Consider the following 23,116-nt stretch of genomic DNA (forward strand, 5'->3'; position numbering starts at 1 on the left):
AAACGACAGAGGCAGATAGTGTCGTGGAAGGATGCAGCGAAGGGTCTAGCAGTGTTTATAGATAAATAGATATGTGGATGTGTATATTATTAAAGTGAATTAAGGTATATTAATAAGTAAAAGAACAATGTAAATAAATGTATTTTTCAAATGTCCCTTCCCGTATCCGGCATTTTCTCATATTCGGTACGTCTTCTGTCCCATTGGTGCCGGATACAAGGGCTTTTACTGTACATATATATATATGTATATGTATATATATATATATATATATATATGTGTGTATATATATATGTATATGTATATATGTATATATATATATATATGTATATGTATATATGTATATATATATGTATATATATATATATATGTATATGTATATATATATATATATATATATATATATATATATATATATATATATATATATATATATATATGTATATATATATATATATATATGTATATATATATATATGTATATATATATATATATATGTATGTATATACGTATATATATATATGTATACATATATATGTATATATATATATATATATACATACATATATATGAATATGTATATATATATGTATATATATATGTACATGCATATATATTATGTATATATATGTATATACATATATATGTATATGTATACATATGTATATTATATGTATGTATATGTATGTATATGTATATATGTATATATATATGTATATTGTATATATATATATATATGTATATGTATATATATGTATATATGTATATATATGTATATGTATATATGTGTGTATATATATATATATATATAGTAAATATAGACTAGTAAAAGAGGTATGGAAGGCAGATGTGGAGGGAGTGAACATGAGGGCACGTCCTAGGATGAGGTGGATGGATGGGGTGAAGGGGGCTTTGGGGAAGAGGGGAATGTCTGTTGAGGAAGGACGGGAGAGGACAGAAGACGGGGGTGAATGGAGAATGGTTGTATATGGATGATGTGATGCTTGAGGTGGAATGGGCGGAGGGATGGGGGGTGAGATAGTATGTGTGAGCAAAATTGGACGCAGCCCGAAGGGATTTCTCCCTGTCTTCTCCTTTTATGCATGGGGGGGACGGAGAGGGGTGTCGCCGATTTAATGAAGCGGCCTTGCTGTGGATGTGCTGTGTCTTGCGACACTGCTTCTGACCCAGGGCAGTGGACAAGGTGCAGGGATGACCCGTCATCCAGGAGGTGCTAAGATAAGAGGGAGGGTGGAGGGATGTGGAGTGCATTCAGGGATGGAATGGGTGGGAATGATTTTATGTCTTTTCCTTTTTGGCTACCTCCCTTGTAAGGGGGAAAAGCCTTTGTATATGTATGTGTATATATATATATATATATATACATATAATACTACAAATTTTCTACTTTTCATGTCACTGTTTTCAACTTTTATCATAATCAATTCCACTTCATTTTTTCCTTCTGTTATCTTTGTCACATTAAAGCCCTTCTTAGTCAAAGATATGACTCCTCCACCCTGTTTCTCCTTTCTAATTTTCATCCAATAGTTGTATAGACCTTGTCCCACAGTATTTGGTGGTAGTGGACCTTTCAATTTCATCTCCACAATTCCCATTATATCTGGTTTCTCTACTGCCAGATAGTCGTTTAATTTGTTCAGTCCTGAAATCATGCCATCTATGTTGGTATATGTTACTTTCATTTTTTTACTTTCTCCTCCTTTTTTGTTTATTGCATTTCCTTTTTTTATATACCATTTTCTCAGCCTCAGGTCTAGTACTCTCCAAAAAAAGCTAATTCTTTTTTTAGTCTCCGTTCTCGTGTTTTTTTCATTTGCTTCACTTCTAAGAGTCTTTTCACTCTCTTTTTCCTCATTGCCTATTTCTTTTTTATCCATACATTTTTGTAATTTTCACTTTGCCAGCTTTGCTGTTTTTGATAGTACTGCTATATTTTGACCCCTTAGTTTGATTTTTAGTGGTGTATTGGCTGCTTGTTATTGTGGCAAAGTAGCATGCAGTTGATACTTTAGGGTCTATATGGGGTGACCCTACGGACCAGAGCCACACATCATTTTGTCTATGATAGAGGAAAACTCTGTTCATAGAGAAATGATGACACTTTTATACTACGACTGTCCCCCCGTTATGCTATCCCCCAACCCCTTGTTGCTGTCCTGTACCATTTCTCTGAGTATTCTTTTTCTGTGGTGGGGGAAAAGAATACTGCCACCAAGTATTCCCACTTGGATTGTAAGAGGCGAGAAGAAAGGGACGGGGATTGGGACTAGGCATCCTTCTACTTGTAGCCCCACAGGGGACATTCCTAAACAAAAATGAGAAGGCATAAGAGGGTCTGGGAGTTGTCGGACCAGCACCCTAAGGTTTGGGTCTTTTAATGTGCGTGGATGTGGTACAGATGAGAGTATAAAAGGGAAGAGATAGGTAGTATGTTTGTGAAAAGAAAGATGGATGTGTTGGCTTTGAGTGAAACTAAGTTGAAAGGAAAGGGTGAGTGTAAGTTTGGGGGTGTAAGTGGGAGGTTATCAGGAGTGAAGAGAGGGCGAGGGAGGGAAGGGGTGGCTATTCTAGTAAGTGAAGAGATAGGTAAACGGGTAGTGGAGTGGAAGGAGGTTTCCTCAAGGATAATATGGATGAAAGTGAAACTGGGAAAGGAGATGTGGGTCTGTAAGTGCATATGGGCCTGGAAGTGAGAAGAGTGTAGAAGAAAGGGAGGCCTTTTGGATAGATTTAAATGAGTGCATAGAGGATTTAGGAAGAAATGTAAATGTAATAGTATAGGGAGACCTTAATTCTAGGGTAGGAAAGGATCCAATCGATGGAGTGGTTGGGAAATGTGGAGTTCCAGGAAAGAATCGTAGTGGAGAGTTGATGGTGGAAATGTGTCTAGAGAGTTGATGATAGCAAATACAGTGTTTAGGAAGAAAGTCAAGCATAAGTACACATGGGAGAGGGTGGTGGAGGGAAGGGTGGTAGATAGAGCGCTAATGGATTATGTAGTGGTAAATAGGATTATGATAGGAAGAGTTAAGGATGTACATGTGCTAAGGGGAGAGGGTGGGGGAATATCAGATCATTTTTTGGTGGAAGGTAAGTTGAGAGTGGAGGATAGATGGAGAAAGAGGAAAGGGACAAAAAGTAGGGAGGTTCTTAGAGTGAACTCTTTGAATGAAAAGGGAAAGGAGAAGGAGTATGAAAAGAAGCTGAAGGAGGAGTGGGAGGGAGTAAAGGATAGAGTGGAGCTGGGTGTGGAGGAGGTATGGGGATGGTTCAAGGAGGGAGTCATAAAGTGTGCAAGGATGGTGTGTGGAACAAGAAGGACAGGGGGAAATAGAAGAAAGGGTAGTGAATGGTGGGATGAGGAAACAAAGAAGGTTGTTGAAGAGAAGAAGCGAGCTTTCACAGATTGGTTACAAAATAGGACGAGGGAGTCATATGAGAGGTACAAAGAAAAGAGAAGTAAAGCAAAAGGTAAAGGAGAGCAGATGTGAAATGGGGTAAGAGTATGACAGAAAATTTTGAAAGTAATAAAAAGATGTTTTGGAAAGAAATTAAGAGAGGAAGAGGAGGAGAATCAAATAGAGAAGAAAAGGTAAAAGGTGCAGATGGAGATATGATAATGGAAGAGAAGTCAGTAAGGAGAAGATGGGCAGAATATTTTAGGGAGTTGCTAAATGTGAAGGAGGATAGGGAGGGAAAGATAGCTGCAGTGGGAAATGCGAAGAAAATGAGTGATGAGTGAGGAGAATGGAGAATTAAGGAAGGATGAGGTGAAGGCAGTTGTTAAGATGATGAAAGCAGGTAAGGCACCTGGTCTGGATGGATGCCATGCAGAATGTCTGAAAAAGAGAGGTACAGTGATGGTGGACTGGCTGGTGAGGTTATTTAATGTTTGCTGGAGAGAGGGTAGAGTGCCGGAGGACTGGAGGAGTGCCTGTATAGTTCCTCTTTACAAGGGAAAAGGGGACAAGTGTGAATGTAGTAGTTTCAGAGGGATTAGCTTGTTAAGTGTAGTTGGGAAGGCTTATGGGAGGATCTTGATTGAGAGGATTAGGAGAGGAACAGAGGGAGTAATTGGTGAGGAACAGTGTGGATTTAGGACAGGTAGAGGTTGTGTAGATCAGATCTTTGTGGTAAGACAGATATGTGAGAAAGCTATAGGAAAAGGGAAGGATGTTTTTTTGGCTTTTATGGATCTGGAAAAGGCTTATGATAGGGTAGACAGAAAGGCATTGTGGGAGGTTATGCAGATATATGGGATAGGAGGAAAGTTTTTAGGAGCTGTCAAGAGTTTTTATGAGAGTAGTAGAGTGTGTCAGGATTAGAAATGGAGAGAGTGAGTGGTTCGAGGTAAAGGTTGGGCTTCGTCAAGGATGCGTTATGTCTCCCTGGCTGTTCAACTTATACATGGATGGGGTAGTGTGAGAAGTAAATGCAAGGGTAGTGGGCAAGGGATTGGAGATGGTTAAAGAAAATGGAGAAAAGTGGGAGGTGAGCCAGCTGTTGTTTGCTGACGACACTGCGCTTGTAGCAGGATCGGAGGAGGGATTGAGGAAGTTGGTGGCAGAGTTTGGGAGAGTATGTGATAGAAGAAAGCTAAAGATAAATGTGGGTAAAAAGTAAGGTGATGAGATGTACAAGGGGTGAAAGTGGCAGTAGACTGGAAGTGAGCATTAAGGGAGAGCGACTGGAGGAAGTGGATAGTTTTAGATACTTGGGTGCAAATGTGGCAGGAAAAGGTGGAGTGAAGGTGGAGGTAGAATGTAGATTGAGAGAAGCGAGTAAATGCCTTGGTGGATTAAAGAGTATAATGAGGAATAGACATTTGGGAATGGATGCTAAGAGGAGACTGTATGAAGGAGTGATTGTGCCAACAGCACTGTATGGGGCAGAAACATGGAACATAAGAGAAGAAGAGAGAAGGAGTTTGAATGTGTTTGAGATGAGGTGTCTGAGAAGTATGATAGGGGTTACTAGGCTAGATAGAGTGAGAAATGAGGAGGTGAGGAGGAGAACAGGGTTGGAAAAGGAGCTGGGAGATAGGGTTGATGAAAGAGTATTAGGATGGTTTGGACACATGGAAAGAATGAGTGAAGAAAGACTAGTAAAAGAGGTATGGAAGGCAGATGTGGAGGGAGTGAACATGAGGGGATGTCCTAGGATGAGGTGGATGGATGGGGTGAAGGGGGCTTTGGGGAAGAGGGGAATGTCTGTTGAGGAAGGATGGGAGAGGACAGAAGATGGGTGAATGGAGAATGGTTGTATATGGATGATGATGTGATTGCATGAGGTGGAATGGGCGGGGGGATGGGGGGTGAGGTAGTATGTGAGAGCAAAATTTGACGCAGCCCGAAGGGATTTCTCCCCGTCCTCTCCTTTTATGGAATGGGGGGACGGAGAGGGGGGGTCGCCGATTTAATGAAGTGGCCTTGCTGTGGATGTGCTGTGTCTTGTGACACTGCTTCTGATCCAGGGCAATGGACAAGGTGCAGGGATGACCCGTCATCCAGGAGGTGCTCAGATAAGAGGGGTGTGGAGTGTATTCAGGGATGGAATGGGTGGGAATGATTTTATGCCTTTTCCTTATTGGCTACCTCCCTTGTAAGGGGGAAAAAGCCTTGGTATATGTATGTATGTATGTAGTATTGCCCCATCCTACATACCTCTTCTGTCTCTTTGTCCATTACCTGTCCCTCCTCTTGTATCTCTTTCAGAATTGATTTTGCAATTTCTTTTTCTCTTTGGTATCTAGATACATTATTTTTTCTTTAATACCATAAACTACAATGCACTTTTTTATCCACTGTGTCTCTGACCCAATTTTCTTTTTTCTTAAATACTTTAATTACCTTTTCTTTAACCTTTTCTTCACATGTTGCTGTACTATTACTTTTTAAGTTGTTGATTTTCTTGTTCCACTTTCCATTGATTTTTTTATTTCTTGGAGATCTGTCTCTTTAACTGTTTCTCCAACCTGCATTTGTTCTTTCACTTCTTTTCTCAAAGCCTCATTTTTGTTTTTATCTTCATTTTTCATTCTTTTTTTACTTTTGACCATATTTAATTCCTTTTTTAGACCATTAAGCTCCCTGTTAGTCTTGTCATTAGCTCTTTTTAGTTGGTTCACCTCTCTGTACATTGCCCTGTATTCAGCTTTTAGATACATTAGTTCCTCTACCAAATCAGCAATATCCCAATTTCTTAGGACATTTTTATACCTAGATTCTCTTTCCATTTTAAACCTCTACCTAACATTCCACTTTCTTTTATAAACTCTGAAAATACATTATTATCCAACCTTTGAGTAGATTTCAGGGTATCAGTCATACAAGATTTTTAGGTATGACCCCCCAGTGGTGATTCCGCTCTGCTTACATCCATACATCTCTTCGGTGATTCACTTGTTTGTCTCTCTCCTCTATCATTCTCCATTTTGTATGTAACACTAATATTGAATACTCTAGTTTATAATTTTGGTCACTCAACAAACATAACTCACTTTCCTGTATGTAAATACAACTAGGTGTTTCCTTTGAACTTATCGAAAAAGCGCTGCACATCAGAGCTCATTTCTAGCCAACCATTCCTGCCTGTGGTTTGTGCCTACAACTCTGTATGGGGCAGAGACTTGGAATTTAAGAGAGGCAGAAAGGAGAAGTTTAAATGTATTTGAGATGAAGAGTCTGAGAAATATGAAAGGGATTACAAAGTTGGATAGAGTAAGAAATGGGGTGTTGAGGAGAGCAGGGGTGGAAATGGAGATGGTAAATAGGGCTGAAAGATTATTGGGATGGTTTGGACACATGGAAAGAATGAGTGAAGAAAGATTAGCAAAAGAGTGTAGAAGGCAAAGGTGGATGGAGTGAGCTTGAGGGGGACAACTGAGGAGATGGATAGATTGGGTAAAAGGGGCTTTGTGCAAGAGGGGAATGACTGTTAAACAAGGAAAGGAGAAGGCAGGGGTAGGGGTGAGTGGAGGATGGCTGTGTATAGATGATACTTTGATGCAGTCCAAAGGGCTTTCAACCCATCTCTATTTTCCACATGAGAGTACAGAGAGATGGGGGTTGCTGATTAAGTGAAGTGGCCTTGCTGTGGATACACTGGGTCTTGCTGCGTTGCTTCTGACCCAGGCAGTGGGTAGGAGACAGGGATGACCCTTCATCCATGAAGAGTTAAGATAAGAGGGTTGTTGTTGTTGTTGTCGTTCCCTAGACTGTCTGTCCGAGCAGTCCCGTCTCCCCAAGGAAGGCCACAGCCGAAACTGGGTTTTTCCCACAAATCCTTTATAGAGTGTATGTTGTGTTGTTTGCGTGCATGATTGTGTATAATGCAGTCTTCCATTATGTGTTGTATGGTATGGGGTGAAGTGTTACATCCTGGGCAGCTGTTCACAACACGGTCGTCCAGCCTCTTCTGGTAGCTTAGAAGTGCTGGGTGGTGACCGCATCGCAGTCTGGCCAAGTGGACTCTGTCCTTACGTGGGAGAGAGGATTCAGAAGGGTGGATATCAGGGGGTCTGGCATGCAGCAGTGTGTTGTCTTTCAGTGTGTTAATGGAGCGGTGAGTGATATGATTATGAATATGTTTCCGGAGGCTGGTATTTGGTGGTTGTGGAGGAAGAGAAGAGAGTATCTGTGTGTAATAAAGGTCTTTGGATGTAGTTTTAATGTTTCTTGGTGTGTGTGGGTGTTCTGCTATGTAGTGTAGCGGGTGTGATGTGTTTGTGGTGGCTGCAGCAAGTGTTTGTGTGCCTCTCATGTCGAGGTGGTCCTTGACTTTGAGGACTTTTGTTTCATGGTGTAAATGGTCTGTAGGTGATGTATTTGTGCAGCCTGTAATTGTTTTTAGGGCTTTGTTTTGTATGATTTGAAGGGTGTTGTGGTGTGTCTCACTGAGATTAGGAGCCCATGCAGGACTCGCATAATTCATCACTGAGCGTATGCATTGTTTGTATATTGTTATATTAGTTTCTTTGTTTTGTCCAAATGTTGTTCCAGTGATTGACTTAAGTGCGTTAAGTCTAGGTGTGCATTTGTTTTTTATGTTTGTGAGGTGTTGTTTGAAAGACATGGATGTATCATATGTTACACCAAGAATCTTCGGTGTGTTTGTGTGTGGTATTAGAGTGTTGTTGATGTAGAGATGAGGTATGTATTTGTGTTCTTTTGTCCAGTTGGTGAGAAGTGTTGCTGTAGATTTGGTTGGAGCTATTTTGAGTCTGTTTGTGATGAACCATGTGTTGAGTGTGTCAAGGTAAGGCTGGATTATTTCTGCAGCTTTGTCTGTGTTACGATGTGTGCATGTGATTGTTATGTCGTCTGCGTAGGAAGAGATTTGTATGTCTGAGGTGTCTGGCGTGGGTAAGTCATGCATGTATAGATTAAATAATGTGGGGGATAGAACCGAGCCCTGTGGTACTCCGTTCTTAATGTTTCTGATGTGCGATGATTGGCCATTATATGACACATGAGCATTCCTGCCTGCCAGATAATTGGCCAGCCATCTTTTGGTGTTATTGTGCATGTCTGTGTTATATATTATATTTTATTTGTTAGGTTGTGGCGGGGGATAGCATCAAAAGCTTTACTAATGTCCAATGTTATAAGAAGTGTTCTGTGGTGGGGCCTATCTGAATTGATGCCATCTAAAATTCTTTGTGTGAGGTTTGTCAGAAGTGTGTTTGTGGAGTGTAGTGGCCTAAAACCGTGTTGTGTGTCAGCAAGGGGAATATATGGTGTGACAAGTTTAAGTATTAGGCGTTCAATGACTTTAGAGGGGGTGCAGAGAAGTGTGATTGGGGGGTGCGATGTTGGGATTGTTGGGTCTTTGTTCGGTTTTGGAATGGTGATTATTTTACCATGCTTCCAGATGTCGGGTATTGTGTTGTGTGAATAGCTGTAGTTTGCAATGTTTGTGAGTGCGTGTATACCTTGTGGTCCAATGTGTTTTAGGTGTATGTTGCTTATGTTATCAGGGCCACAGGCAGATGAGTGCTTGAGACTATGCAATATGAGTTTTGTCTGACTGTCTATGAAGGGTGTATAGTCTGAGTCTGTGGGAAAGTCTTTCTTACGTCGAATGGTGCGTCGGTCGTCAGGGTGAGATATAAGATGGCTCGTCTGTGCAAAATGACGTATGAGTGCGTTTGCTTGTTGTCTGTTTGAGGGTAGATTATCTGTTGTTGTGATTTATTGCTGCGTGAGAGCGTGTAGTGTTAGTGTTGGATAGTGTGATGCTGTTGAGTGTTTTGTACAATTTGCTGGTGTTTGATTTGTGATCAAGTGTATTGATAAAGTTTTGCCAATTTTGTGTTTTTTGTTCATGTGTATTTTATTGGCAATCACAGTGTTTTAGTGTTTGTATTTGGTCTGCTATGTTTTGAGGGATAGGTGTGGGGGGTATCGTGTTTAAGTGTGTCACGTTGTCTGATGAGGCCTTGGATTTCTGGTGTGAAGTTGGGGTTGTGTGATTTTCTGTTGCCTCTAGGGATGTATCTCTTGTCTGCGTTTTGTATGATTGTATTAAAAGCGCGCACAGCATTGTTTATGTTTGTGATTGGTGTACGGTTAAGTGTTTCAAAAATGTTGTTCTGTCTCTTCATTAAAGGCTTCCCAGTTAGCTCTCTTGTAATTGGTGGTAACATGGTGTGGTGGATGGGAGTGGAATAGGTGTGAATGGAATGGATGGGAGTTGGTGTGTGCCTTTGACTTGGCTACCTCCCTTATAAGGGGGATCCCTTGGTATATAGATAGATTTAAAAGTCTAATTTCCAGGGAGGATTTTAGTTTTTGAGTGTAAATTGTTGAAGTGGTTTTGGTCCATTCTGTTATTATTCTCATTGCTTTCTCTTATAGTTTGTAAAGTGTCTTGTTTGTTTTGTTGATTGTTGAGAACCAAGCTGTGGAAGTGCAGTTGAGTGTTGTTCTTATGAATTGTTTGTAGACTATGATAAGAATTTTCCTTCTGTCATCCAAAGCTTGTACTTACAATTGATTTAGGTTTATTTTCTAGTATATTTTTTTTTTGTTCATTTTCAAAGGAAGTGTTCAGCTATTTGATTTCACTGTTGAATGTGTTTTTGGATTCATGATTGTCTAGAATGAGCAATGTTACTAATAATTTCTGGGGTTGAGACTTTCATTGTTATTTTTGAGTCATTGTCCTAGTTTATCTAAGTAAGCTTGAATGTTCTGGTGTTATATTATGGATCTGGTGTTGGAAGGTCGTTTGTGAAGAGGTTAAGTAGCAAGATATTATTTTTTTTTTTTGGGGGGTACTACATTGTGCAATCTTTTTGTCCCAGAAATTTTGCTTATTTTGGGTTACTCTGCACTGTATTTACCTAGTTGTATTATACGGGAAGGGAGCTATGCTCATGGTGACCCGTCTTTGTATCTTTCATCATCAAGTATTTTCTTAAAATCTTGTAGTGTTTGCACATACGGTTTTCTTATCCAATTTATTCCAGGTATCCACCACTGTGTGGGAAGCTATTCTTTTTCAGATCTCTTCTATAATATCCTTTTTGAGTTTTTCAAGTCCTTGTTTTTCTGTTGTCCCATTTTAATAAAACATCTCTTAAGATTCTATTCCTTTCATGATTCAATAAATAGTCAGTAGATCTCCTCTTTCTCTTCTTTGTTCCAGAGTTGGTAGTTCCAATTTGGACAATCTTTGTTCGTATGTTAATTTGGAGAGAGTTGGTGCCATTTGTGTCATTGCTCTTTGTATTCCTTCTAGTTTCTTTATATTCTTTTTTAGTACTGGGTGTCCATAGTGTTGCTGTGTACTCCAGTTTTGGTCTTGTAAGTGTAACTAATATTTTTCTAATCATTTCTTCATCCAAATAGTCAAATGCCACTGTGTACCTGCTATAAAGTTTGAGTCACTTTTTGTCATTATTATCGATGTGACGATGTCTATCTGTATTATGTTTTTTCCTTACCTTGTATTTTGGAATTTAATCAAATACCTTAGTGATATAATGTTTGTGAGCAGTGTACTGGTGGAGTGCCCCTTTTTGAATCCATGTTGGTTTGGGGAAGTGGTTTATTTTATATTGGATAGTAGCAAGACTGGTCTGTAGGATGGTGGGTTTTCTGTGAGGTTCCTGCAAAGATTATTGTTGATATTTTCAATGTATTTGTGCATGAATGTTTTCAAAAGTTTGGAATAGGCATCTTTACTGCTTGTGATTATATAATTTTTGTTTTTATTGAATTTCAGATGCAGTTTATGCTTTTGTTTAGCCGTCAGGGCAAGCTGCGGCTGCAAAAGTGGTATGTGGCACATCCAGATAAGGTAAAGAAAAAGATAACTCGTGAACTTATCACCACAATTCTTTCCCGCAAGCCAAAGATGTCTTCTTTTCTGGAATGGAGGGATCTTAAGATTGTTTACAAAAGGTAACATTTCATTGACTTTAAGGTAAAGAAGTATGAATTTAAGTTGTGATATTAAGATATTGATCATCTTTTGTTTGTGATGCAGAATCTCAATTTGTCTTTACTCTTGAATTCAGATATGCTTCCCTATATTTCTGCTGTGCTATTGAGCAGGAAGACAATGAGCTTTTGACTTTAGAGATCATTCATCGCTATGTGGAACTACTGGACAAATATTTTGGAAGTGTAAGTATGGTTTGATCTACCATGTAAACACACACAAGCACACTTACACAAATGTGTGTGATATAATGGGATGGATGAGTAGGGTTGGGAGCTCTTGCATGGAAATGTGTACTCAACCTTTTCATGTGGTGTTTTATGGAGAGGATATTTATTTTTATATGCAGTATTCTGTTGGGATGGTTTTGATGCATCATGTATTTTGAGATGATAATGGAAGAGAAGGCAGTAAGGGGAAGATGGGCAGAATATTTTAGGGAGTTGCTAAATGTGAGGGAGGATAGGGAGGGAAAGATAGTTGCAGTGGGAAATGCTAAGACAAGGTGCAGGGATGACCCGTCATCCAGGAGGTGCTAAGATGAGAGGGAGGGTGAAGGGGTGTGGAGTGTATTCAAGGATGGAATGGGTGGGAATGATTTTATGCCTTTTCCTTTATGGCTACCTCCCTTGTAAGGGGGAAAAAGCCTTGGTATGTATGTATGTATTTTGAGAGGACCAAAGGCGAGTTGGATGGATGGGGTGAAAGGGGCTTTGAGCAAGAGGGAAATGTCTGTTATGCAGGGAAGGGAGAAGGCGGGGATAGCTGTGAATGGAGAATGGTTGTATAGATGATGATTTTAATGGAGTCTGTAGGGATCTCTCCTTGCCCCATTTTTTTTTCATATGAAGGGACAAGGAGGGAGGTTTGCCATGTGAATTAAGTGGCTGGCCCTGCTATGGATGTGTTGCATCTTGCTATGTTGTTTTTGACCCAGCAGTAAGCAGGAAAGGGATGAGCCTTCATTCATGAGGAGCTAAGATGAAAGGGAAACAGATGAATGGTGGATGGATAGGGAATGGGTAGGGTGGGTGCATGCTTTGGTTGGCTACCTCACTTTATAAGGAGGAAGAGGCTCTGATATGTAGATAGTTTTGGTTTGTGTGGTTTATAAGGTGTCAGTGTTGTTTTTCTTGATTGTCTGGTAACCAAACTATGGAAGTGTAGTCAAGTATGATTCTTACGAACTTGCTTGTAGACTGTGATGAGGGATTTCTGCTGATGAAAGCCTCTTCAAATGTGATACAACCATCACAAAGATACTAAACACATCATCCTGAACTGTCGTACACTATCCCTAGACAACGAGATCTAGGGCAAGAGATTGATGGATTCATGGAGTGAACAGTATTACTGTTAATTTTTGAGGGGAAACTTCAAATTTTATTTTTCTAAGCCATTATGTATGTATGTATGTATGTATGTATTATTCTAGTTTGTCTTTGGAAGTGTGGATGTTTTTAAGTGAGTGCTTTGGTGTTATGCTCTTGATCAGGTGATGATTGCTTGGTCAAAAGTACTGGTCAATTGTAACTTGTATCTCTTTTCTGCTACCTTAACAAATCTCACCTTTACCACTTGTGTGGCCATCTCTAGTGTATTATTTTCCTCAGGGGAAAAAGTGTTGGTTATTGGCAACAAAATACAAATACTAGTGAGCCCCAGCCCTCCAAGGGAGTAAATTGTTACATGAACTTCTTTGCTGACGATGCCAAATTACTCAAGAGAGTAAAAACTGAAGAAGATTGTAGATCACAACAAGAAGACCTAGACAAAATATGGGAATGGAGTCAGAAATGTGAAATGAGCTTCAACATCAAGAAATGTAGCATAATAGAATTTGGAAAAAGCAAAAATAGAGTATCGGGTCAATACAAAATTGGAAACAAAGAAGTCAAAAAACTCAATTCAGAAAGGAACCTGGGAGTAATCATCTCAAATGACTTGACACCTGACAAACATGTCAACAAATTATTTGGCGAGACTTAACTTACTAAGATCAATGAAAGTGGCCTTCGACTACATAGATGAGATGGTTAAAAAAATAGTGGTTACATTGATAAGACCTAAACTAGAATATGCTGCAACATTGTGGGCACCCAGCACAAAGAAGAACATAAGAAAATTAGAAAGAATCCAAAGAGCAGTAACAAAAATGGCACCTACACTGGCAAATCTGACATATGAACAAAGATTGGAGAAACTACATCTGTCAACACTGGAACAGAGAAGAGAAAGAAGTGATTTACTGACCATTTACAGAATTATGAGAAGGATGGAAATCCTCGATAGAGATGACTTATTAAAGTGGGACAGAAGAGAAACAAGAGGACACGAAAAGAAACTAAAGAAGGACACTTATAGAAGAGACCTGAAAAAGAATAGCTTCCCACATAGAGTGATTGATGTCTGGAACAAATTGAATGGAGAAACGGTGAATGCCAAAACTATAAATGATTTTAAGAATAAACTGGATGCGGAGAGATACGAAAGCGGGTCACTACGAGCATAGCTCTCATCCCATAAAATACAACTAGGTAAATACATACTCATATCACCTCTACTGAGTCCTGTTAATTTTTTATACTTTTTAGCCACATTTTTTCCTGTATTTGCTTGTTTGACACATATCACCAGTCTATATATATATATACAGTATATATATATATATATATATATATATATATATATATGATATATATATATACATATATATATATATATATATATATATATATATATATATATATATATATATATATATATATATATATATACACACACACACACACTTCAACGAACGGACAGCTTAGAAGACGTTCTGAAGAAAATTGAAGTTTCGTGGATCCCAACGCAAAGAGAAGTGCCTATTGTATTTACAGGGTGGGGGGGAAATTGCTCATGGGGTAGTGAGAAAGTAGGGAAAGAGGAGAAGGGGAGGGATTGCTGAGGGAAATGGAAGGAAATGAGGAAGGAGAGGACTTGGCCCAGGCAGACAGGCGAAAGGTAAACAAACGGCCCCCCCGACCAGCTGAGCGACGATGAAATGTCTAATAAAAATGTAAAGATTAGAAGTATAGATAAGAGCAATACAGTAGAAAGTGATGAGAATATTTTCCAGGGATTTAAAGAGGGTGGGGGGGACACAAACCCCCCCCGACTGACAAGACTAGAAGAGAATGTCGATAAGATGATCGAGGACTTGGAGCGTAGGTTCGGTCATGTTAACAACATTGTACGGAGGGTTGAAAAATTGGAAGAACTAGAGAAGGCGAACAAAAACTTAACTAAGGAAATTGAAGAATTAAAAAAACACTTAAAAGAAGTAAAAGAAGAGAATAAAGTCTTAAAGGAGAATAATAAGGAGAACAAGGAGGGTTGGAAAAAAATCCAAGAAAATAGCAAAGTTGCATTCACTGACATAATCAGACAGCAAATGAATGAACAAACTGAAAACTCAGTTATTAAAGTGACGAGACAGAAGGAGAATATAGTAAGAGACTTAGCAGACAGAAAGAAATGTATAATTATATTAGGAATGGAAGAGAAACATAACCCAGATAGAACCACAAGAATCAAAGAGGAAAATGAAAAAGTAAGAAATTTACTAGAATTAGTTCAGGAAGATGAACCAGAAATAATGAAACAAATCGAAGAGAAATTCAGGCTCGGGAAATATAGTACAGACAAGACCAGACCAATTAAGATTAAATTCAGGTCACAAACTACGGTTGAGAATATCTTACCCAAAACAGGGAAACTAGCAACAAGTGAACAATATAAAAAGGTATGGATAAAAAGGGAAATGAATAAAGAGGAGAGGAAGAAAAACAGAAAAGACTTGAAGCTAAGGAAAAAAACGAGATAAGAACGGAGTCAGAAAAAGAGAGATTCTATTGGAGAGTAGTGAATATGAAACTAAAGAAAGTCGACATACAAGAGAAAAACAAAAGGGAAACAGAGAACACAATGGAAGTAGCAGAAAACTAAGAGTGTCTTACACAAATATAGATGGATTAATAACAGGATTGAATGAGCTGAATGATTATTTGAAGGAAAAAGAACCAGACATAATGGGAATTGTAGAAACAAAATTAAAAGGTCCACTACCACCCAACAGTGTAGGACATAATGCATATAATTATTGGATTAGAAACAGAGTGAAAAAGCAAGGGGGGTGGAGTTATGTTCCTGACTAAGAAGGATATAAACGTGAAGTGTGTCACATATGGAAAGAATACAGTAGAGATGATAATGATGGAAGTAGAAGACAGAGATAAGAAGAGCATAAAGTTTGTGATAAATTATGTGCCCCCGAAAACAGCCTCATGGGAAGAGAGTGAACATAAAAGTATGTTAGAGGACACAAAGATAACATTAACCCCTTCCATACGGTGCCGCACACGTAGGCGTCATGGGGAGCGAGTGTATTCGCGAGGCTGCCATATCGGCGTCTTGATTATATTTATTGTAGTCGCCCCTCCATAATGACATTCTTTCTAATTCTTTTGTAATCGCATTTTCTATGGTTATCAAAATTCACGGGTGAAGAGAGAACGATCGATATAAGCGGTGACTATATTTTATGATGCGAGTATTATTACGACACGTACGGCTGGCATTGGCTGCTGCCACTGAGATCTAAGTCCATGACGCCTACGTGTGCGGCACCGTATGGAAGGGGTTAAACAAGATAATGGAAGAGGGAGGAAAAATAGTTATGATGGGTGACTTTAATTGCAAAGAAATCTGCTGGGAAGAAATGACAGTAAAGGGTGGAGACGGCTCATGGGGAAACGCTCTACTTGAGATGGTTACTGACCATACAATGACACAATGGATACAGGAGAACACTAGGTATAGAAATGAAGAAGAGCCATCGAGACTAGACCTAATAATTACATCCGAACCTAGAATAGTGGACAAGATTGAATATAAAACACCAATAAGTAAAAGTGACCACATATTAATTGAAGTGGAACTTAATGAAGAAAAATATATGAAAAGAAATGAACATAGAAAAGGAAGAATGATGTATGAAAAAACAAACTGATAAAAATAAGAGAATTCTTTCAAAAGGAAAACTGGGAAGAAATATACAAAGAAGAAACAACAGTAGAAGAGAAATGGAATATTTTGACAAAAATTTACAAAAAAGGAGTGGAAAAGTATGTCCCAAAACAAAAACAAGAAAAAGAATATGTAAAATGCTGGTACAACAAAAGTTGTAAGGAGTTAAAAGACAAAAGAGACAAAGCCTGGACCAGATGGAAAAAAGACAGAAGACCTGAAAAATGGAAAATATATACCTGTTATAGAAATGAATATGTACAAACGTGCAGAGAGGAAAAGAGAAAATATGAAAAAGATATAGAAAAGTGTAAAGATCAACCAAAACTATTCTACAGATTTGTAAACAATAAACTGAAAAACAAACAAGACTTGGAGAAATTAAGACAAGAGGGAGTTGAATACACTGAGGAAATTAAAATGTTTGTTCATAATTTCCGCCATTTCCATTTCCATTCATTTTCATTTCCATTTCCATTCATTTATGGCGGAAATTATGAACAAACATTTTAAATCAGTGTTTACAAGGGAGAACATACAACCTGAAGAGAACGAATGGAAAGAGAAAGTCCCCCCTATGGAAGAAATAGAAGTAACAAAGAATGAAATATTAACACACTTGAGTAATCTTGATGTCAGAAAATCGCATGGACCAGATGAAATAGCAAACTGGATACTGAAAGAATGCAGGAATGAACTGGCAGACAAAATACATAGCATACTAAATAGTTCCTTGAAAGAAGGAAAAGTTCCAGAAGATTGGAAAAAAGCAAATATAGTACCTATATATAAAGGAGGAAATAAAGAAGAACCTACCAACTATAGACCAGTCTCTCTAACAAGTACAATAGCAAAAATTTGTGAAAGAATTATCAAAAGTAGATGGGTAAAATATTTAGAAAAAAACAAAGTATTAAATCCAAGGCAATTTGGATTCAGACAAGGACGATCATGCGTCACCAATTTAATATGTTTCTATTCAAGGCTAATAGATATAATACAAGAAAGAGATGGATGGGCGGACTGTGCATTTTTAGACCTAAAGAAAGCTTTTGACAAAGTACCACATAAGAAGTTGCTTAACCCCTTCCATACGGTGCCGCACACGTAGGCGTCATGGGGAGCGAGTGTATTCGCGAGGCTGCCATATCGGCGTCTTGATTATATTTATTGTAGTCGCCCCTCCATAATGACATTCTTTCTAATTCTTTTGTAATCGCATTTTCTATGGTTATCAAAATTCACGGGTGAAGAGAGAACGATCGATATAAGCGGTGACTATATTTTATGATGCGAGTATTATTACGACACGTCGTACGGCTGGCATTGGCTGCTGCCACCGAGATCTAAGTCCATGATGCCTACGTGTGCGGCACCGTATGGAAGGGGTTAAGAAATTAGAAACTGAAGGAGGAATACAGGGCAAACTACTAAATTGTAAAAGAGGTGTGAAAGGCAGAGGTGGAGAGAGTGAACATGACGGGGTGACCAAGGATGAGATGGATGGATGGGGGTAAAAGTGGCATTAAGAAAGAGGGGAATGTCTGTTGAGGAAGGAAGGGAAAATACAGAAGATAGGGGTGAATGGAGAATGGTTGTGTATGGATGATTTGATGCATAGAAAGGGAGTGAGTGGGGGATGGGGAGTTAAGGGAGTATGTGTGAATGATATTTTAAAGCAGCCCAAAGGAGTTTCTCCCCATCTTCTCTTTTTCTGTATGAGGGGACAGAGAGGGGGAGGTGTCATAGATTAAATAAAGCAGCCTTGCTATGGATGTGCTGTGTCTTACTACATTGCTTCCAATCCAGGGCAGTGGGTGAGATGCAGGGATGACCTGTCATCCAGGAGGAACCAAGAAAAATGGGAGGGACAGGTGGTGAATGGGAGTGGAGTATGTGGAGATGAAATGGGTGGGAGTGGATTTTTTAATTTGACTTTGGCTACCTCCCTTGTAAGGGGGAAAAAGCTATTGGTATGTGTATGTTAGAAAGTTATAGGTTTATGATTTTCACCTTTAAAAGTTTCATTTAGCCGGAACATGACAATGTTTTGATATTTTAGGTATGTGAATTGGACATTATCTTCAATTTTGAGAAAGCATACTTTATGCTGGATGAACTACTCATTGGCGGAGAAGTTTGTGAGACAAGTAAGAAGAATGTTCTCAAAGCCATTGCTGCACAGGACTTACTGCAAGAGGTTAGTTATGGTGAAACTCCTTATGAGCTCTAGTTGAGTGGATCTAGAATGCTGAGATGCCCTTTGCATGATTTGAATATCGACCTCAACCTGTTTTGTGCAGAAACCCAAACTTTGGAGTGACTAGATTTTAAGCTGGCATGGCATGCCCACTCTTGGGCAGTCTGTGTTATGTAAGTCACTTATGTAGAACACAATTAAATTCAAGTTTGTTTTTTTAGCCATTGGAATTACTAGTAGAGTGGTTTCAAGTTTAGAACAGATTTGCTGTATATTTTTACATATGCATTTATAAACAAAGCATTATATTTTCTGGTAGCATGCTCACTCTGTACACAACAGTATTCTTACAGACAGCCCTGTTGAAGTATGTAGCTTATGTGTTAGGCTTATTTTATGTCATTGCCCATTAGCAGCTGTAATATTATGTCTGTAGAATTTCCGTATAACCAAATATTTGATATTCCATGATTTCAGCTTGAAATTTCCTAACATAAATATTTATGGTAGCATTGGATATATAGCATTATGTTGTATAGTGATCTGTTGTCTTTTTATCAAATTATTAGGATGTAGGTATATATTGAGAAAGATTATAATAGCATAGATATTTTGTAGCCATACATGAAAAAATTATTAGTTTTATGTTTGCTTTAAAATTGCTAGTCTTGAAACTGATCTTGCATGCTGTTGACATGCAGAATTCCAGGTGCCAGTGATCATATAGCTCCTATATAGGTTAGGCCATCTTACAGTGTGAAACCGTCACTATTTTTCTTTCCTTTCATTGTGTTTTGTCTGTGTTTCTTTATGTTTAATGTATGATCATTCACAAAACACTTGCTTGGTTTGCACCTTGTCTTTGGTAACTACAGTTTAGAATGTACCATTTTATTCTACATTCTCTATACTTTGCAAGATTGATTGACCTGATTTCTTGAAATATGATATATCTTGTAATTACCAAAGCCCTTGCACCTATTTGCATCCACTTTTTACTTTTGTTTTTATTGGTGCTGTTGTTGCAATTGTTATACCTTGCTTTGCCATGTGTTCATGTGTGTGTTTGTGTGTGTGTGTGTATGCATCTTTCAAAGTATGGCAACATTTCTTGCATTTTATTATTTTATTTTTATTTTATTCAGTTGATCCTACATGGTCTCTAATATGTTTGATGAATGTGCTTTCTTGTAGAATGACCTCTTATGCTTCAAAGTATCCAAAACTACTGTTCTTGCTTACTTACAAATAACCAGCATTAGGGAAGATTTCTTTAAAACAAGGTTTTACTTTTTTAGTTACATCATATGCACTTTTTATAGCATTAACAAAAGTAACTGATATTATATTAAAGATAAATTTGTTTTTATTACTCTTTTGTAATACATCTAATGTGAGTACCAAAAATGTTTTATTGCAAATATTGATATGTATAAATAGTAAAGTTGTATATATTCTTGTGCAATAGATGTACAAAATGTTTTATTCACTTACATATGAATAAACTGTAAAAGAAAACTGTTTGTTGAATAAACATCACCAAACTTATTCAAAATATGAGAATGGGCAGATAAGCAGGGATTATTATTTATATATATAATATATATATATATTTTTTTTTAGAAGTTTGAAGCATGATTTGTTTTACATTTAATATATTTGTACATCTTTGTTTTGTGAAGTATTCAGTGTGACATTTCAACTGAATGACAAATTTGTTCCTATAGATGATGCAGAGTTTATTTTGCTGATGTTGATGGTTAGATATTTGAAGCATGACTGCCTTTGTACTTGTATTTGTAGTTTTGTTTAGTTAATATTCTATATATTTTGTTTAAATTGAACAAGAAACTTTTGAAAAGGTATTGCCATTGTACCAAGAAGTGAAGACTAAATAAATATAAAGACATAGCTTGGAATTGATTACAGTTAGATTTTCAGCTGTGAAGATTGGTAGTAATTATGAACTAATTTATTTTTATATTGTAATACCCACAACATACTGATTGTACAATTAATCATAGAATCCTTAGTTCATCTACATTTGATGTAACTATATCTTGACTAATGGGAACTCTTTGATCTTACCATGAAACTGTTAATGAGTGTATAATAATAAACATAAATATGTATACACCATATATATGTGTGTGTGTATATGTATATATATATATTTTGGAAAGTAATAAAAAGATGTTTTGGAAAGAAATTAAGAGAGGAAGAGGAGACAAGTCAAGTAGGGAAGAAAAGGTAAAAAGTGCAGATGGTGAGATGATAATGGAAGAGAAGGCAGTAAGGGGAAAATGGGCAGAGTGTTTTAGGGAGTTGCTAAATGTGAAGGAGGGAAAGATAGTTGCAGTGGGAAGTGCTAAGAAAATTACCATGATGTGTGAGGAAAATGGAGGAGAAATAAGGAAGGATGAAGTGAAGGCAGTTAAGATGATGAAAGCAGGTAAGGCACCTGGTCTGGATGAATGCCATGCAGAATGTCTAAAGAAAAAAGGAGGCACAGTGATGGTGGACTGGCTGGTGAGGTTATTTATATTTAATGTTTGCTGGAGAGAGGGTAGAGTGCCTGTATAGTTCCACTTTACAAGGGAAAAGGGGACAAGTGTGAGTGTAGCAGTTTCAGAGGGATTAGCTTAAGTGTAGTTGGTAAGGCTTATGGGAGGATCTTGATTGAGAGGATTAGGAGAGGACCAGAGGGAGTAATTGGCGAGGAACAGTGTGGATTTAGGACAGGTAGAGGTTGTGTAAATCAGATTTTTGTGGTAAGAAACATATGTGAGAAAGCTATAGGAAAAGGTAAGGATGTTTTTTTGGCTTTTATGGATCTGGAAAAGGCTTATGACAGGGTAGACAGGAAGGCACTGTGGGAACTTTTGCAGATATATGGGATAGGAGGAAAGCTTCTGGGAGCTGTCAAGAGTTTTTACGAGCATTTGTCAGGATTAGAAATGGAGAGAGTGAGTGCTTTGAGATAAAGGTGGGACCTCATCAGGGATGTGTTATGTCTCCCTGGCTGTTCAACTTATACATGGATAGGGTGGTGCAAGAGGTAAATGCAAGGGTGTTGGGTCAGGGATTGGAGATGTTTAAAGACAATGGAGAAACGTGGGAGGTGAGCCAGTTGTTGTTTGTGAACAACACTGCGCTTGTAGCAGGATCAGAGGAGGGATTAAGGAAGTTGGTGACAGGGTTTGGGAGTGTGAAAAAGAAGAAAGTTGAAGATAAATGTGGGTAAAAGTAAGGTGATGAGGTGTACAAGGGGTGAAAGTGACAGCAGACTGGAAGTGAGCATTAAGGGAGAGCAACTGGAGGAAGTGGGTAGTTTTAGATACTTGGGTGTAAATGTGACAGGAAAGGGTGGAGTGAAGGTGGAGGTAGAATGTAGATTGAGAGAAGTGAGTAAATGCCTTGGTGGATTAAAAAGTGTAATGAGGAATAGACATTTGAGAATGGAGGCTAAGAGGAGATTGTATGAAGGAGTGATTGTGCCAACAGCACTGTGTGGGACAGAAACATGGAACATAAGAGAGGAAGAGAGAAGGAGTTTGAATGTGTATGAGATGAGGTGTCTGAGAAGTATGATGGTGGTGGTTATTAGGCTAGATAGAGTGAGAAATGAGGAGGTGAGGAGAAGAATGGGGGTGGTAAGGGAGCTCAGTGATAGGGTGGATGAAAGAGTATGAGGATGGTTTGGACACATGGAAAGAATGAGTGAAGAAATATTAGTAAAAGAGGTATGGAAGGCAGATGTGGAGGGAGTGAACATGAGGGGGTGACCTAGGATGAGATGGATAGGGTGAAAGGGGCTTTGGGGAAGAGGGGAATGTCTGTTGAGGAAGAACAGGAGAGGACAGAAGACGGGTGAATGGAGAATGGTTGTATTTGGATGATGATGTGATGCATGAGGTGGAATGGGTGGGGGAATGGGGTTGAGGTAGTATGTGTGAGAAAAATTTGACACAGCGCAAAGGGGTTTCTCCCCGTCTTCTCCTTTTCTGCATGAGGGGACAGAGAGGTGGGGGTCGCTGCGGCACCGTATGGAAGGGGTTGATAAGCCATCTCAATCAAGGATTTCCTTCCCTTTCAGAATTCTGTAAATGGTCAATAAATCAACTCTTTCTCTTCTCTGTTCCAGTGTTGACAGATGTAGTTTCTCCAATCTTTGCTCATATGTCAGATTTGCCAGTGTAGATGCCATTTTTGTCGCTGCTCTTTGGATTCTTTCTAATTTTCTTATGGTCTTCTTTGTGCTGGGTGCCCACAATGTTGCAGCATATTCTAGTTTAGGTCTTATCAGTGTAACCACTATTTTTTTTTAATCATCTCTTCGTCTATGTAGTTGAAGGCCACTTTCATTGATCTTA

The 23,116-nt window shown here is 38.4% G+C and overlaps 1 protein-coding gene and 1 long non-coding RNA gene across 5 annotated transcripts in view; both read left to right on the forward strand.

Moving 5' to 3' along the window:
• LOC143020863 (uncharacterized) overlaps nucleotides 1–23,116 on the forward strand; it is a 117,985-nt gene that overhangs the window by 31,920 nt on the left and 62,949 nt on the right. The gene's annotated exons all lie outside the window — the stretch shown is intronic.
• Nucleotides 1–23,116, forward strand: part of AP-1sigma (AP-1 complex subunit sigma-2) — an 85,072-nt gene that overhangs the window by 12,426 nt on the left and 49,530 nt on the right. For all 4 annotated transcript variants that reach the window (XM_076177710.1, XM_076177713.1, XM_076177712.1 and 1 more), the window contains 3 exons: nucleotides 11,255–11,433; nucleotides 11,550–11,658; nucleotides 18,606–18,743. In XM_076177710.1, coding sequence (XP_076033825.1) covers nucleotides 11,255–11,433; nucleotides 11,550–11,658; nucleotides 18,606–18,743 — 426 coding nt within the window. The remainder of the gene's footprint in view (nucleotides 1–11,254; nucleotides 11,434–11,549; nucleotides 11,659–18,605; nucleotides 18,744–23,116) is intronic.

This window comes from Oratosquilla oratoria, chromosome 41 (assembly GCF_046742065.1).
Source record: "Oratosquilla oratoria isolate Oo_2021 chromosome 41, ASM4674206v1, whole genome shotgun sequence".
In the NCBI taxonomy this organism is placed as follows: Eukaryota; Metazoa; Arthropoda; class Malacostraca; order Stomatopoda; family Squillidae; genus Oratosquilla; species Oratosquilla oratoria.